Genomic DNA, 13,999 nt, shown 5'->3' on the forward strand with positions numbered 1-13,999 from the left:
CAAACCAGCCGAGCTTGGGCGTCAGCAGTTTTAAAACTCCCGTGGGAATCGTGAAGCGAATCCTAATGTGACAGCCCTTGGCAGCTGGGACTTGGGATTGCCAGCGCGAAGAAAGGGGGCTTTTTTGGGGGCAAGTGGCAGCTAGCCAGGCTTCCAGCTGGTTAGTCTCCTCTGCTTCAGTGGTTCCTGGAGGAAGAGAGTAGGAGAATCTGGGTCTTTACCCTCACTGGAAGCCACCTACAGAGGTTTCCTTTCTGTGACTTGTCCTTCCGGTGCCTGTGGAAGGGCCGCCCTGTTCCTGAGTGTCCCCAAGCTAGGTTGGGGGGCGGCGGGTGGAAATCCCCTTCTGACGTGTCACTTGGGTTTCCCCTACAGACAAACGAGAAGGGCCAGGTCGTGACCAAGACGGCGCTCCTGAAGCAGATGGAGGAGCTAATTGAGGAGCCGGGCCTCACGTGCTGCATCTGCAGGGAGGGGTACAAGTTCCAGGTACAGCGCTCGCCCTGGGCGGGGTGCGCAGCCTGGCCGCTTGCTCCGGTGGCGTCCTTCTCCCGCCGGCCTTTTTGTTCTTAGGTGGGCCGAGGTTGAGGCGTGTCTCGGGGCCAGCTGCCTCTCTAAAGGGAGGAAGGCAGACTGATCTGAACACGAGGCTTCATCACCACTGCCCCCCCCCCCCCCAGCATCATCACCCGTTGGATTCTTTCTATATGCCAGTCCTTGTGCCCAGAGCTTTATGTAAACTGGGTAATTCTGTTTTTAAACCTACAAAACAAAGCAAAACAAGGGTCACGTAGCAGAGCCAGAACTGTAGCCCATGCTTCTCTGACTCCAGACCTGGGGCTTTTAAAAGCACATCGTGCTGCTCTTAAGCAGGATACCTGGGGAGAAGCTCAGGACCTCTATCCACCTAGATTTACGACGGACAGGAACAGGACAGCGTGGGACCTGCTTGTTCCCCTAAAGGCCTACAAGGCGTCCTCTTCCCCTCCAGCTCGTAGGTCCTGCTGTGGCACAGGCTGCTGGGAACTGCTTGATAAGTTTTATAAAGCAGGTGACTTAGCAGGAAGGCACTTTATTCTTCCTTTGAGATAAATGAAGCAAAAAGGGAAGGATGTCAGTTTAGGCTTCTGTATTAGCCTTTCCGTCTGCACGGCATCTGCTTTATTTTGGTCGTTCCCCACATTTCTCATCTCACTGGGACTGTGCCCAGCCGAGTGCTTAGCCGAGAGACCAAGGTGCTGACCATCCCCCCTCCTTGAGTGCATTCCTTCCTGGGAGGGGAGGCCCTCGGCTCCCCTGTCTTCGGCTTCGCCTCCTCCCGGAGCCTGCCTTGGACTTCGCCTCACCGCTCCTCCTTTTCATGGTGTCTTTGCAGCCCACAAAAGTCCTGGGCATCTATACCTTCACCAAGCGGGTAGCCTTGGAAGAGATGGAGAATAAGCCCCGGAAACAGCAGGGCTACAGCACCGTGTCCCACTTCAACATCGTGCACTACGACTGCCACCTGGCTGCCGTCAGGTAGGCCCTAGCTCCTGCAGAGTGGCTCCTCAGCCAGGCCTGTGTCCCTTCAGAGCAGTGGACACCTTGCCCAAGGCCCTGTGCCGGGAGCGGGGAGGGTGCCGACCCTGAAGTTTTCATCTCTGGGGATTAGGGTGTCTGACGTCAAATCACACAGGCCAAGAGCCATTTGTGCTGTGCGATTAAGAAATCCGTTTGGCGTTTGGCCTAAGGCTGGAGAAAGCAACCTTGCTTCCCGGAAGCAGCGAAGCTGGCGTTTACCATATTATGATACAAAGGGCTGATTCTCTCTGGAGTCAGGTGCATGGGCTAACTTCTTTCCCTAGTGTTAGCAAACTCTGCTCCGCCCCCACGTGCCCAGGTGCCTGGTTGCCAAATCAGTTCCAGTGGTCACTTGTCCCTGCTCTTCTCCCAATCCAGGCTGGCTCGTGGCCGGGAAGAGTGGGAAAGCGCAGCCCTTCAGAACGCCAACACTAAGTGCAATGGTCTCCTTCCGGTCTGGGGGCCCCACGTCCCTGAATCAGCTTTTGCCACCTGCTTGGCAAGGTGAGTGTTGAGCAGCGTGAATGATAGGAAGACGGGGTTCCCAGGAGATGGGGGAAAATCAGTGATCAGCTTGGCCCGAAGGCCTGTGACTGTCGTTGAGAACCCTGGTCCCTTTCTTTGAGTGCTGGCAGGGAAGCTATCTGGATCAGGGAGGAACTCGGCTGCAAGAAACCGGCACCCTCAGCATCTGGTGCACCACGTGGAATTTCTAGTTAGTTGCTACCTCTTCTCCCTTGTTGATCTCAGGGCATAAGACACACCACCCTGACTTGGTCCTTAAAGCCAAAATTTCCCATATTTGTCTTCTGCAGTGTGTGCCTCTGAGATTTAAATAATGAAAATAGCTCAGTCCAGGGGGATTATCGGGCTCCTTTCAAGCCTCCCTTGTCCTAAAATGCAGACTAGAGTCACTAAGGCTTTGAGGAGGTCCTCGCTCTTGCTGCCGCTTGGTGGAGTGATGCCCCGCCCCGAGTCCAGTTGTAAAGCTGGGGGATGGAAAGGTACCTGGCAGTAATCAGGATGGGCAGCATATTAAAATGCTTACCACGGGCTCTTACACACATTCTCTGGTTGAGGAATTTGAGGCAGAGAGGTTGAGTAAATACCTGAGGTCACATAGAGCCCAGGCTGATGGTAGCACGTATTGACATAGAAAAATATCTTTCAGGGGCACCTGGGTGGCTCAGTAGGTTGAGCATCCGACTCTGGATTGCAGCTCAGGTCATCCTCTCACGGTTCATGGTTCATGGGATTGAGCCATGCTTACAGCATGGAGCCTGCTTGGGATTCTCTCTCCATCTCTCTCTGCCCCTCCTGCACTTGCGTACACGTGCAAGCTCTCTCTGAAATACACTTTTCTTAAAATAGAAAAATACGGGGTGCCTGGGTGGCTCAGTTGGTTAAGCGTCCGACTTCAGCTCAGGTCGTGATCTCACAGTTCGTGGGTTCGAGCCCCGCATTGGGCTCTATGCTGACAGCTCAGAGCCTGGAGTCTGCTTCGGATGCCATGTTTCCCTCTCTCTCTCCTCCTATCCTGCTCATGCTCTGTCTCTCTCTCTCTCTCTCTCTCTCAAAAATAAATATTAAAAAAATATAGAAAAATCCCTTTCATTTGGAGGTTAAAGAAAACATTCTTATGAATAGATCACCTTGTAAGAATGAATACTTCCCATGTTTCTTCTTCTAAAGTGTGCTAGGTTTGGCTGTGATACATTTTGTGACATTTGTCTCTCAGGAAGTAGGGCCCCCAGAACTAGCGAGGTCTTCTCAAAGCTTGGAGGGCATCACATTCAGTCATAGGAGAAATGGAGTTGTCATCTGCTCCTGTCTTCCTACAGGCCACAGTTCATGTCCTCAGCCGTCCCCTTCGTTCCTCAATCTGCTTATGTGACCTTTGCAGCCATCGGACCGGGCTGTGCCGAGGGGGCTCTCCCTTCCAAACTGGGCTTTCCCCGGGGAGCTCGCTTTGCTCACAGCGTTCATTCTGCTTCCCCGCAGGCACAACACTTACCTCCAGGAGTGTACGGGCCAGCGGGAGCCCACGTACCAGCTCAACATCCATGACATGAAGCTGCTCTTCCTGCGCTTTGCCATGGAGCAGTCGTTCAGCGCGGACACCGGCGGCGGCGGCCGGGAGAGCAACATCCACCTGATCCCCTACATCGTCCACACTGTGCTTTACGTCCTGAACACGTCAGTATCTCGCTCCCCAGTGGGCGTCTGGCCGGCCCGCCCCGTGCCCCTCTGCCCAGCAAGGTGTCAACATTTCTATGTCTGCCCGAGTTAGTTCCAGGGCAGATGGCTGGCCTCGGGTAGCCTTTACTGAAGCACGCGAGTTCTGCGGCTTTCCGGAGTCACACAGAATAAGGTGACTTCCTTTCCAGAACGGTTCCGTCTCCCCCGAGTGGGCAGTTGAAGGCTGTGTCCTTGGACTGACGCTCCGCCCAGAGGGGAACCAGGAACTGGGAGAGGCCAGCCCACCAGAGAACCTCCTTAGCTTCTACTACGATGTTGCCTCCACTACCCATAAGACTCGGTGCTCTTGGGTGGGGAGGCCATGGATCAGAACCGCACATAGTCACTGTCAAGGGGACACAGGGTGTTACAGGGGAAGGTTTCATAACTGGGGGCTGCGGCGGAACCAAAGACCGTTTTCATAAATGGAAGACTGGACTTGGATCCTGGTTTCTCCCCCGGTGAGCAGTGCTTCTGGCACATTGAGAGTAGGAAGTGTCGAAGATTGGAAAAGTTGGCTGATAACCAGGAGGAGAGTGGGTTTGTATTTTTATCTGTGTATACATCGCGGAGCAGTTAGACTGATAGCTAAAGCGTAATTTTAAAGAAGCAGTTAGGGTAGCAAATGGCATTCGTTCATATCAGCCCAGATGTTAAAAGCCAGTTAGAAGGTTTAGTAAACTTTGGCTCCTGGTTTGAACAGTTTTGTGCTTTTTGGCCCTGTTTTCCAACAAGAGTCTCCTACCTGCTTCGGGCAGGGAACTGGCCAGCTGTTGAAAGACTGGGTACGGTCCGCCTAAGGCAGCTGCAGTCTGGGTTAGGCAACAGGACAGTCTGTCTCTTGTCCTTTCTGGCCTTCTGTCTTCACCAATGTTGTTTTCTCCTTCCCTCCTATTTCCCGGTGAGATAGAAGGCTGAGCTCCAGAACGCAGGCCTCATCCTTAACAAGACGCACGGGCAGGTCTCTGTCAGGGCGTGACACCCTCTGCTAAACTGCTGAGACTCTCAGACACCCACATCATCGACGGCACGGATGTTCTCACTCTCTAGATCGCTGCAGGCCCCGGCAGTGCTAACTGCCGGTGTTTGTTCGGCCTTTGACGGAGCCGTTGGCTCTGCGGAGACCTGTCCCTTGGCAGCTGTGCGGCAGAGCGGACTGCCCTGCTCTCCGGCAGGGTGTGCGGCGCCCAGAGAGGCAGCGTGACTCGCCCGGCTGAAGAGCCGGTGACCACAGGTGTCCTGTGTTTCTCAGGGGCCATGTACTGGTAACTCAGGCTCGAGCCCCTTGACCAGGGAGGGTGTTGGCTATGTCACGGATGTGTCTTGGTCAGAGCCTCACGTGGAAGCTTCACGCAGAGGCGCTGTTGCGCAGCCATAGACTGCTCCCCCAGCTGGTCGCTTCACCTTGGCATGAGCCTGGTCACGTTTGTGTATACAGGCAAGGAGGTCATGCTGTGAGCCAGAGCGGAGTGGGGCAGGTCCTACGGTGGCAGAACGCTTCTGACTCCCAGTTCTGGAAAGTCCAGTCGAGTCCACCCATCTGTGCCATCCTTGTCCATTCTCAGCAGAAGGAAGCACGGTGTCCTTGCACACAGCCCCCTTCTGCCTTCCCACAGTCCGGCATTTGCCGGTGCCGTCTGTGGGCCTGGTGGCTTGGACTGTCACGGCTTTTGGGGTTGTGTTTTGTTCTCCTCCGCAACCCCCACCCCCCCCTTGGGATAAGGACAGGGCGGTAGGTGCTCTTGGCATGAGAGCGCCATCCAGGTGATAGGGTCAGGGATATGCGGTCAGGAAGGCCTCCAGTGGGGTCTCTGTGCCGCCCCAGTGCCGCTCACCGAAGCTCTGTGGTGCTGGGCAAGGGCCTTTGCGTGGATCAAGAACGTGGAGGGCCAGCTTGGCAGCCAGACTGCCAGGGTTCAAAGCCTCATTCTTCCACTCCCCAGCATGCGATTGTGGGCAAGGTAGCTGTCTTCTCTGTTGTGTCCTCTTCTGTGAAATAGGTGTGGATCCGGTACCTGTGTCCTAGGGCCGTTGTCACGATTAGGTGAGATGATCCATTCGGGCTCCCAGAGCAGTGCCTGGTAGTAAAGTTCAGGACCATGTGCCCACAGTTTAGGCAGGAGAGAGAACAGGAAGCAGTGCTTGCTCGGAGGCAGCTGTTCGAATGAAGGAAGAACACACACACGTAAGGAAACCATGAGATATGGAGGGTGCAACACGGGAACCAATGCAAACAGCCTAGCTCTGGGGACTACGTGGGGCAAGCGAGAACATGGGCTGGGTTGCAGAGTCAGGTTCTGGACACACATTAGCTTCTTCACTTACAGACTCACTGGCTTAGGGAAGGTCACTTCGCTTCTCTAGGTTTCAGATACCGTGGTAAGAAGGTGCTAGCTGTCACCTTCCAGAGTCGTTCGGTCACTTTGTTGGTGGAGTGTTTGTGACCTTGTCTGCCATATGCAGGGGGCTCAAGAGCCAGTAGGTGTTTGGAATCGTGTCAGAGCTGAGCTAGGAGTTGATGGGGGCAGGGAAAGTGCCACCAAGTAGGGCTTTCTAGAAGGGAAGAAGCAGTCCTTGGGGAGGGGGTAGGAGGGCTCCTTAAGAGTGGGTGGCCATGTTTCGTGATCCAAGCGTTCAAAAGCTTAAAAGAAGACGAGATGTTGACCAAACCTCCTCTCCTCTTGCTGCTGGTACCCTGCTTCTGCCCTGGTTTCATTGTGTCCCTTTTGTTCCAGAACCCGAGCAACTTCCCGAGAGGAGAAGAACCTCCAGGGCTTTCTGGAGCAGCCCAAGGAGAAGTGGGTGGAGAGTGCCTTTGAAGTGGACGGGCCCCACTATTTCACGGTCCTGGCCCTCCACATCCTGCCCCCCGAGAAGTGGAGAGCCACACGCGTGGAAATCCTGCGGAGGCTGCTGGTGACCTCTCAGGCCCGGGCAGTGGCTCCAGGGGGAGCCACCAGGTCAGTCTCTGCCTCAGGAAGTCCCGTCTTCTGGGCTGCCTGGTGCCTGGATTACATATTTCCCGTTGTGTGTAAAAGCTGCTTTGCAGCGTGTGTGGTAAGTGAGGGCCTGCTCGTTTGACTCGGTCATTGACCCTGTCCCTTGTGGTGCCAAGGGTCTAGGCTCGATGGCCAGCAGGTGCCTTGGCCACCTGTGGGTCTCGTGTTCAGCCTCTGGAAAAGTGGAGTGAGGCTTGAGTCTGTGGAAGATTTCAGAGAAGCAGCCAGCCAGGCGCAGGGTGAGACTACTGGTGAGGAGGATGAGGGCCAGCAGGGAGCTAGGGCAGGTGACTGGGTTTTCCCAGTCTTGCTGGCCTGGCCATAAACTGGGAAAGCTTCCGCATGGCTGCACTGGGGATTTTCTTTTCTGACCATGAAAAGCTCATTATCTCTCTCCCTGGTCACATTCCTGTGCTGTCTGCCCCACGTTCCACGAGCCTTTCTTCTGTTTCTCCTGTTCGTGTGGACACGTCCCAAAGAAAGAACGATCTTTCAAGGAAGGAAGCGTCTTTGTTCTCATGACCTTGTGCTGTGATTTGGGTCAGATGGGCAGCATCTTGAGAAAAACAGCTGTAAACAACAAGAAGCCCTTTGAGATGACCACAGGGTTGCCACACGTTGCGTGGACTCCACGGGACTCCTCTCTCGGCTCATGGTGGCCCATGTGCTGTGTCTGCCTCTCCTGGGCTTGAGAAGGGTGTAGGTTTGTCAGCTTGCTTCTGGCACTCCAGGGAAATCTTCACGTCTGGAAGATCTGTTCTTGTCTGTCTGCCCTTGCTAGGATCCAAGGGAACATTTCCACATTTACAGGCTTTCAAGCCCCTGATAATGACAGACCAAGTGGGCACAGCCATGTGCCTGGATCGGCACCTGGTACCTTTTACCCCCACCAGCTCTGGTTTATCCGCGTTGCCAGTCAAAGGCCCCTCCACCCTCAGGGACTAGGTCAGAGCTCTGCTCTTGAGTCCTGCCAGTACTAGCTGCTCTGTGTAGAGGAGGAGGGGGTGAGTCTCATTCAAGTTCGCACCTAACCCATGCCCCCTTTCAGACGTATCACTGTCCTGTGTTTCCCAGAGTCCAGAGCATTCATGCTGAGCTAGCCGCTAGAAATCAGAAGTTCGATCTGGAAGGTAGCAGGTTGTTCGTAAGCCAGGCTCAGCCTGTCCCTGTGAGGGTGGCTGTCTGCTGGGCACTGGCCCTCGGTGGCAGCTGTGAGATTTGAACCCACAGGAGCCGTTTTGCTTTCAGTTAGGAGACCAGAACTCTCTGCTGTCCCAGGCAGTGGGGGAAAAGCCCATCTGGTCACAGCTCACTTAGGAAATCCAGTGTGAGCTGCCCTCACGGGTTGCCATTTTCTTTGTGGCAGTTTACTCACCTTTATTAATTCGCCTCAAATAATTAAGTTGGGCAGGTCGCTCGATTCCTGCTTACCAAAGCACAGCAGCCACCGAGTCTGGCGTGGGGTGGAGGCCTGAGTTGGAGCCCCTGAAACAGGCTGGGGGAGGTGCCGGGCGTGAGCCCCGTATTGGGACACTCTCTGAGGAGAGACTGTGCCGGAGGGACACTCAGAGGGCGTCGTTCTGGCGGTTGGGCGGTGTCCCTGGCAGCAGCAGGCTTTGTCCTGAGTCTGTGATGGGTGGGAGGCAGTAGCCGATACAAAAATCTAGGAATTTGCACCGAGAGAAGTTGACCTCTTGTGCGTGTTTTACATTCAGGAAGAAGGGTTCCTCTGCCAGGAACTTGTAAGTCGTTAGGCCTGGGACTTAGGCTTCCGTCTGAGCCCTATCTGGTGTCCTGTGGGCAGCAGGCAGAGTCACAGACGAGTGGGTGTCACCCTTGCCCCCAGGCTGGCCTGGCAGCAGACCTCGCTGTGGGCTGCCGAGTCCGCACGCAGGGCAGGTGGGAGACAGCGGGTGCCCTGGAGGATATGGGGGTGCAGGGAGGGAACGGGAAGAATATTGTAGCAAACAGAATTGTCTGACTTCATTTTGTTAATGAATTTACCTTTGCTGAGTGTACGTGTGGATGCCATCCCGGGCCCCACAGTTCCTTCTCTCTCTCTTTTTTTTTTTTTTAACGTATATTCATTTTGGAGAGACAGAACATGAGAGTGGGGAAGGGGCAGAGAGATGGAGACACAGAATCCGAAGCAGGCTCCAGGCTCTGAGCTGTCAGTACAGAGCCCGACGCGGGGCTCGAACTCACGAACTGCCAGATTATGACCTGAGCCGAAGTCAGTTGCTCAACTGACTGAGCCCCCCAAGCACCCCCCCCCCCCCCGCCCCACCACACAGTTCCTTCTCTTAAGGCCCATATGGGATGGTCTCACTTTATGATTCTTACCTACACACAGACACTTTATTTATTTATTTAAAAAAAATTTTTTTTTTTTTAATAAACGTTTTTGTTTATTTTTGAGACAGAGAGAGACAGAGCATGGGCAGGGGAGGGGCAGAGAGAGAGGGAGACACAGAATCCGAAGCAGCCTCCAGGCTCTGAGCTGTCAGCACAGAGCCCGACGCGGGGCTCGAACTCACGGACCGTGAGATCGTGACCTGAGCTGAAGTCGGACGCTCAACCGACTGAGCCCCCCAAGCCCCCCTCACCCCCCGCCCCGCCACACACAGTTCCTTCTCTTAAGGCCCATATGGGACGGTCTCACTTTATGATTCTTACCTACACACAGATACCAGATACTCTAATACTCAATTTTAGTTCCCTTAGTTACGGACTATGTTCTAGTGCGTTTTAAGACAGAATTTCTGTGACGAGGGTTCATCTAGCTTTTATTTACTGCAGATGCGAAGGCAGTTCGCAAACAAAACGTCTTGTAGATCTCGGACGGTAGAAACTGAATCCTATGGCAGAGGGGTGTCTGCTCTGTCTGCGCTTCATAGTGGCTTTACCACTGTGATCTAGTGTCCTCGCTCCTCAAGCCAGGAGTGCCTGCTGAGAGGGCAGAGGATGGTGTCCCGGACCGCCCCGCTGTTCCAAGAGCCCGCTGGCCTGAATCCTGCGCTGAGTCGTTAGGTTGGGTAGAGCTGGTCCTGGGCAGAGACCGGGACTGTGGCGGTGGCTCTGGGACAGCCCGGGATTTAGAGGTGGCGGTTGCATCTTCCATCCTGGACGTTACCGTTGCCCAGGGCCAGTTTTCCACCAGCTCGCCGTTTTGTTTTTGTTTTTAACACAGCCCGTGGTTAACAATTCCCTGTGTTTGGCTGGTTTAGTCTGCTGACTGTATTTGTGGAAATGGCTCCCAGCGGGGATGTCAAGGCTGAGGTAGAGCCCTGTTTCCCCTTCACGTATGAGGTGCTGGCAAGTCCGAGAGCTCGTGTGGGGCTCCACAGAGCAGGGATGCGCGGGCCTCCCTGGCATCTCTTCATGGCAGTGGCCTCTGGTTGCCACGTTGCACGTGGTGTTCCCCCTATTCTGATTCACCCTGATCCGGAAGAGAGTCAGTACTAAGGATGAGTATTTCATGGATCATTTTATAGTAAGTAAACCCCTGGGTCCAGGCTTCAGTTCTTGCCCACAGCTGCTTTTTCCCGAGAAGATAGGCAAGTAGCTGACGTGGAGACGTGCGTAGATTCCTGGATCCTTGACTTGCTCCGCTCCATCCTCGCGTGTATCCCTCCAGCGTCTTCACGGACATGCAATTCGATTTTCTTTTCCAGGCTGACCGACAAGGCAGTGAAGGACTACTCTGCTTATCGCTCTTCCCTTCTCTTTTGGGCCCTCGTCGATCTCATTTACAACATGTTTAAGGTAGGGAAGCCATCGGAAGCTCGACTGCCTTCTGCAAGAGTTTGAACTTTTTGTGCTGCTGGCTCTGACCCCACGCAGCAGCGGGGCGGCTGCTCCCCCTCTGGCCTCTGCTGGGAAGCGAGCTGCCTCCCCTGCGGAAGGATTTCCACCGTCGCTTAGACCCTTTCACCTGCGACGTCCGTTTGTAGCCCAGACCGCTCCTGTCACCTGGTCTCAGGCCTGCTGCAAACTCACTTCCCCAGGCAGACCTTCCCTCCTGAGTCACCCTCTGTTTGCCCTTGGCCCCTCCGTTTGGGTAAAGTCCGTTGCCTTGTGTGAGTGTGACCTACTCCAGCCTAGCTTCCGGTAGGGACACTGCTCTCTGCCTTGAGAGAGTCAGAGGGTTTGGGGATGGTTCCTTGTACAATCTGAGTGAAGCATGGTGAGATCCCCTTTTCCTGGGGAAATGCAGATGTGACACCTGCAGGGAGGAGTAGCGGTCTCGACTTGTAGCCTGTAAGTGACACGGTGCATAATAAAGGGGCTGCAGGAGTAATGTCAGGAGACTTTGTTGTTCCTGGAACCAAAACACGTCCTCCAGGGGAACTTGGGTGTAAACGGGAGGGCTGCTTTTTGGCATCGAGAAGGGCTGACTGACTCGAGGCATTAAGTAATCCACCCCCGGGCCTGTCTCCTGTCGGTTCTTGTAGAAGGTGCCTACCAGCAACACGGAGGGAGGCTGGTCCTGCTCTCTAGCGGAATACATCCGCCACAACGACATGCCCATCTACGAAGCTGCTGACAAAGCCCTGAAGACCTTCCAGGAGGAGTTCATGCCAGTGGAGACCTTCTCGGAGTTCCTCGATGCGGCTGGTCAGTGTCAGGATTTTCTCTCTCAAAAATCTTTTACAGCAAAACCCACGTCTGTCTTAGAGGGGCCGGTATTAGCTTCCGTCTTCACAGCAGAAGGAACACAAGCAAGAACCAGCCTGTCAGTCACTGCCAAACGGTCTGGGAGAGATAAGTAAACACCAGGCCACTGGGAGCAGGAACAGCAGCTGGGATGTGGGGACTTACTGCGTCCCACGCCCTGTGCTGCTCAGTGGGTACATGTGTTCGGGGGGGAACTGTGGTTACCCCCACTTCATAGGTGGGGTAACTGAGGCTGTGAAGATTAGAGGAGTTTCCAGTGGGGCATACCTGGAAAATTGGTAGAGCCTCTAAAAAAAAAAAAAGAACCTGAAAAACATGGGGCACCTGGTGGCTCATTCAGTTGGTTAAGCGTCCAACTTTTGATCTCAGCTCAGGGCCTGACCCTGAGATCGAGACCTGCTGTGTAAAGAAAACGTTCTCCCCAGATCCCACCATCAGGAGAAAGCCTCCACTAGTATTTTTCTTGTCTGTCTTCACCCTCTGGGAGCTACACTCTCAGGGGTCTCTAGCGACGCTCACAGAATTCTGCTTTCCTCCCAGCCCTGCGCCAGCTGACAGAGGTCCCTGTGTGCTGGGGGCTTCCGGTTTGACTGTGCTTTGCGGTGGCCTCGGCAGAAGCCGAGCACCGTCATGGACCTTTGTTGGCCCAGTGCTACCCCCGCTATCTGGTGGTCACAAGTTGACATCGCTCAGCTCAGCGTTTTTGTTAACTTGCAGCCTCGACGTTGTCCCTGAGCCACACGCCTTCCCGGGAGCCATTCCTGCCCGAGAGCTGGTGGCCCGTGTATTTGTGTCCTCGGTGCCAGGCTCTGGGGAGCGTGTGAGCAGAGGCTGTTGGTGGGGACGGAGGGTCTGAGCACGAGAGGAGGGGGTGGCAGGGGAAGGACGGTGTTCGCCTCGGTTCATGGCGTCCCAGCTATCCCGCAGCTTGCAGCGTCGTCGCCAGCCTGAAGCAGGGGAGAGCGGGACCTGCTGGGCAGGGAGCCTCTGTAGCCTCACGCCAGGGTCGGGTTTTTACGGCATGATTTTATTATTTCGTTTAGACTGGCAGAAAATTTCAGAATACCAGACACACCCTGCTCAGATGCAAGGGCAAAACCACCTTCCAAAACCAACAAGGGGTGATCGGTGCCAACCTTTCCCCCGTTAGCACGGATGCTGGGGAGAGGACTTGGGCGCGAATGTCGCCAGGACTCGGGCTTAACAGCTTGGCGGCCGTTAACTTTGAGCACCCTGCTTGGGGGCCACAGAGCCCCCTTCTGTGCACTCGCACATTCACACGTGGCCTCATTTAATCCCTACAGTGACCCAGGTAGGACTTGTTACTGTCCCCGTTTGATGGTTGCAGAAATGGAGCTCCTGAGCTTTGGCAGCTCGCTCGAGATCCTGGGACTAGTGGTTGGAACGAAGCCCAGCTGAGCCCAGGGCCCTGGTACTGTGCTCTGTTCCTCGTGGCCCTTGGGGGCACTGGTGTTAGCTTTTCCTTGGCCCCGGCCCCTTCGAGAGTATGCTGCATGCTGTGGACTCTCTCCCTCCAGAAGGCCCCTCTGTTTTGCACGGAGTTTCAGCAGACGAGAGGCTCCCCTGCGGTGGTTCGTGGACCTGAGTTAGAACCTCTGCCCTGGGGGTCGTAGGGTTGGTCTCTGCCACTTTAATGCCTTGGAACACACGGTGGCGCCTGGTTGCAGAACGTGACCGGTTCCTCTTCCAGAACGAGAGTGCTTGCTCAGTGACTGCCTCCCCGTCATCGCCAGTGTGCCTGGGAGCAGCGTGTCGGAGCTTGTCGGGGCACATGGTGTTCTCTGCGTGGATGCGGCAGCCGTGACTCAGTGGGCTGGGGGCTGTGCGTGCCTGCGCCTAACCCACCCCTGCGTGCCCCTGTTTTCCAGGTCTGTTATCAGAAATCACTGATCCTGAGAGCTTCCTAAAGGACCTGTTGAACTCCATCCCCTGAAGATCACACGGAAACTGCAGTTAGCAGAGACCGAAGCGAGCTTGCCTTCCATCCTCCGTGTTCTTCCCTCGTGTGCATCGATCCCCTCCCCCACGGGACGCGCGGCACCACTCCTCCCCCCCATGTCTTGGAGTGGCTTGGGGTTTTTAGGCTTCCTGTTCTGTCTTGTGTGTGCGGTGCACTAGCTATGAAGTTGTCTGTAACCCAAGCCGTGGAAGGGCCTGTGCGTACCTAGGCGCCACGCGCTGTCCTGGCTGACTCCGCACTCGCGTGCGCACATCTTGGCAAATAAACGAGTGACTGAGCACACACTGAAACAGAAGGTGTCGCCTGCTGCTTAAACCCAGCCCGAGTGTCCCTGGCCAGACGCTGTCCTTGGCCGTGTGGCTCTTGCTGGCATGAGTGCGGGAAGACAGACGAATCCGCGTCGCCGTTCTTGTCAGTACCTGGTGGAGCCCGTCCACCCGGCCCGCGAGCTGGGGCAGCACCTTTGAGTCTGAGCTTCCTGAGGGCAGGCCCCTCGGCCTCCCTTAGTTTTTCGGCCTTACAAGCTGGAACCCGGAGACCCGTG

At 55.3% G+C, this 13,999-nt stretch overlaps 1 protein-coding gene across 8 annotated transcripts in view; it reads left to right on the forward strand.

Moving 5' to 3' along the window:
* Positions 1 to 13,750, forward strand: part of UBR4 (ubiquitin protein ligase E3 component n-recognin 4) — a 134,099-nt gene extending 120,349 nt beyond the window's left edge. For all 8 annotated transcript variants that reach the window (XM_058718883.1, XM_058718888.1, XM_058718887.1 and 5 more), the window contains 8 exons: positions 376 to 489; positions 1,376 to 1,518; positions 1,939 to 2,064; positions 3,562 to 3,756; positions 6,534 to 6,758; positions 10,472 to 10,562; positions 11,252 to 11,414; positions 13,364 to 13,750. In XM_058718883.1, coding sequence (XP_058574866.1) covers positions 376 to 489; positions 1,376 to 1,518; positions 1,939 to 2,064; positions 3,562 to 3,756; positions 6,534 to 6,758; positions 10,472 to 10,562; positions 11,252 to 11,414; positions 13,364 to 13,428 — 1,122 coding nt within the window. In that variant the 3' untranslated portion in view covers positions 13,429 to 13,750. The remainder of the gene's footprint in view (positions 1 to 375; positions 490 to 1,375; positions 1,519 to 1,938; positions 2,065 to 3,561; positions 3,757 to 6,533; positions 6,759 to 10,471; positions 10,563 to 11,251; positions 11,415 to 13,363) is intronic.
* The last annotated feature ends 249 nt before the right edge of the window (positions 13,751 to 13,999 follow it).

The sequence above is a fragment of the Neofelis nebulosa genome, chromosome 2 (genome assembly GCF_028018385.1).
Source record: "Neofelis nebulosa isolate mNeoNeb1 chromosome 2, mNeoNeb1.pri, whole genome shotgun sequence".
Taxonomy (NCBI): Eukaryota; Metazoa; Chordata; class Mammalia; order Carnivora; family Felidae; genus Neofelis; species Neofelis nebulosa.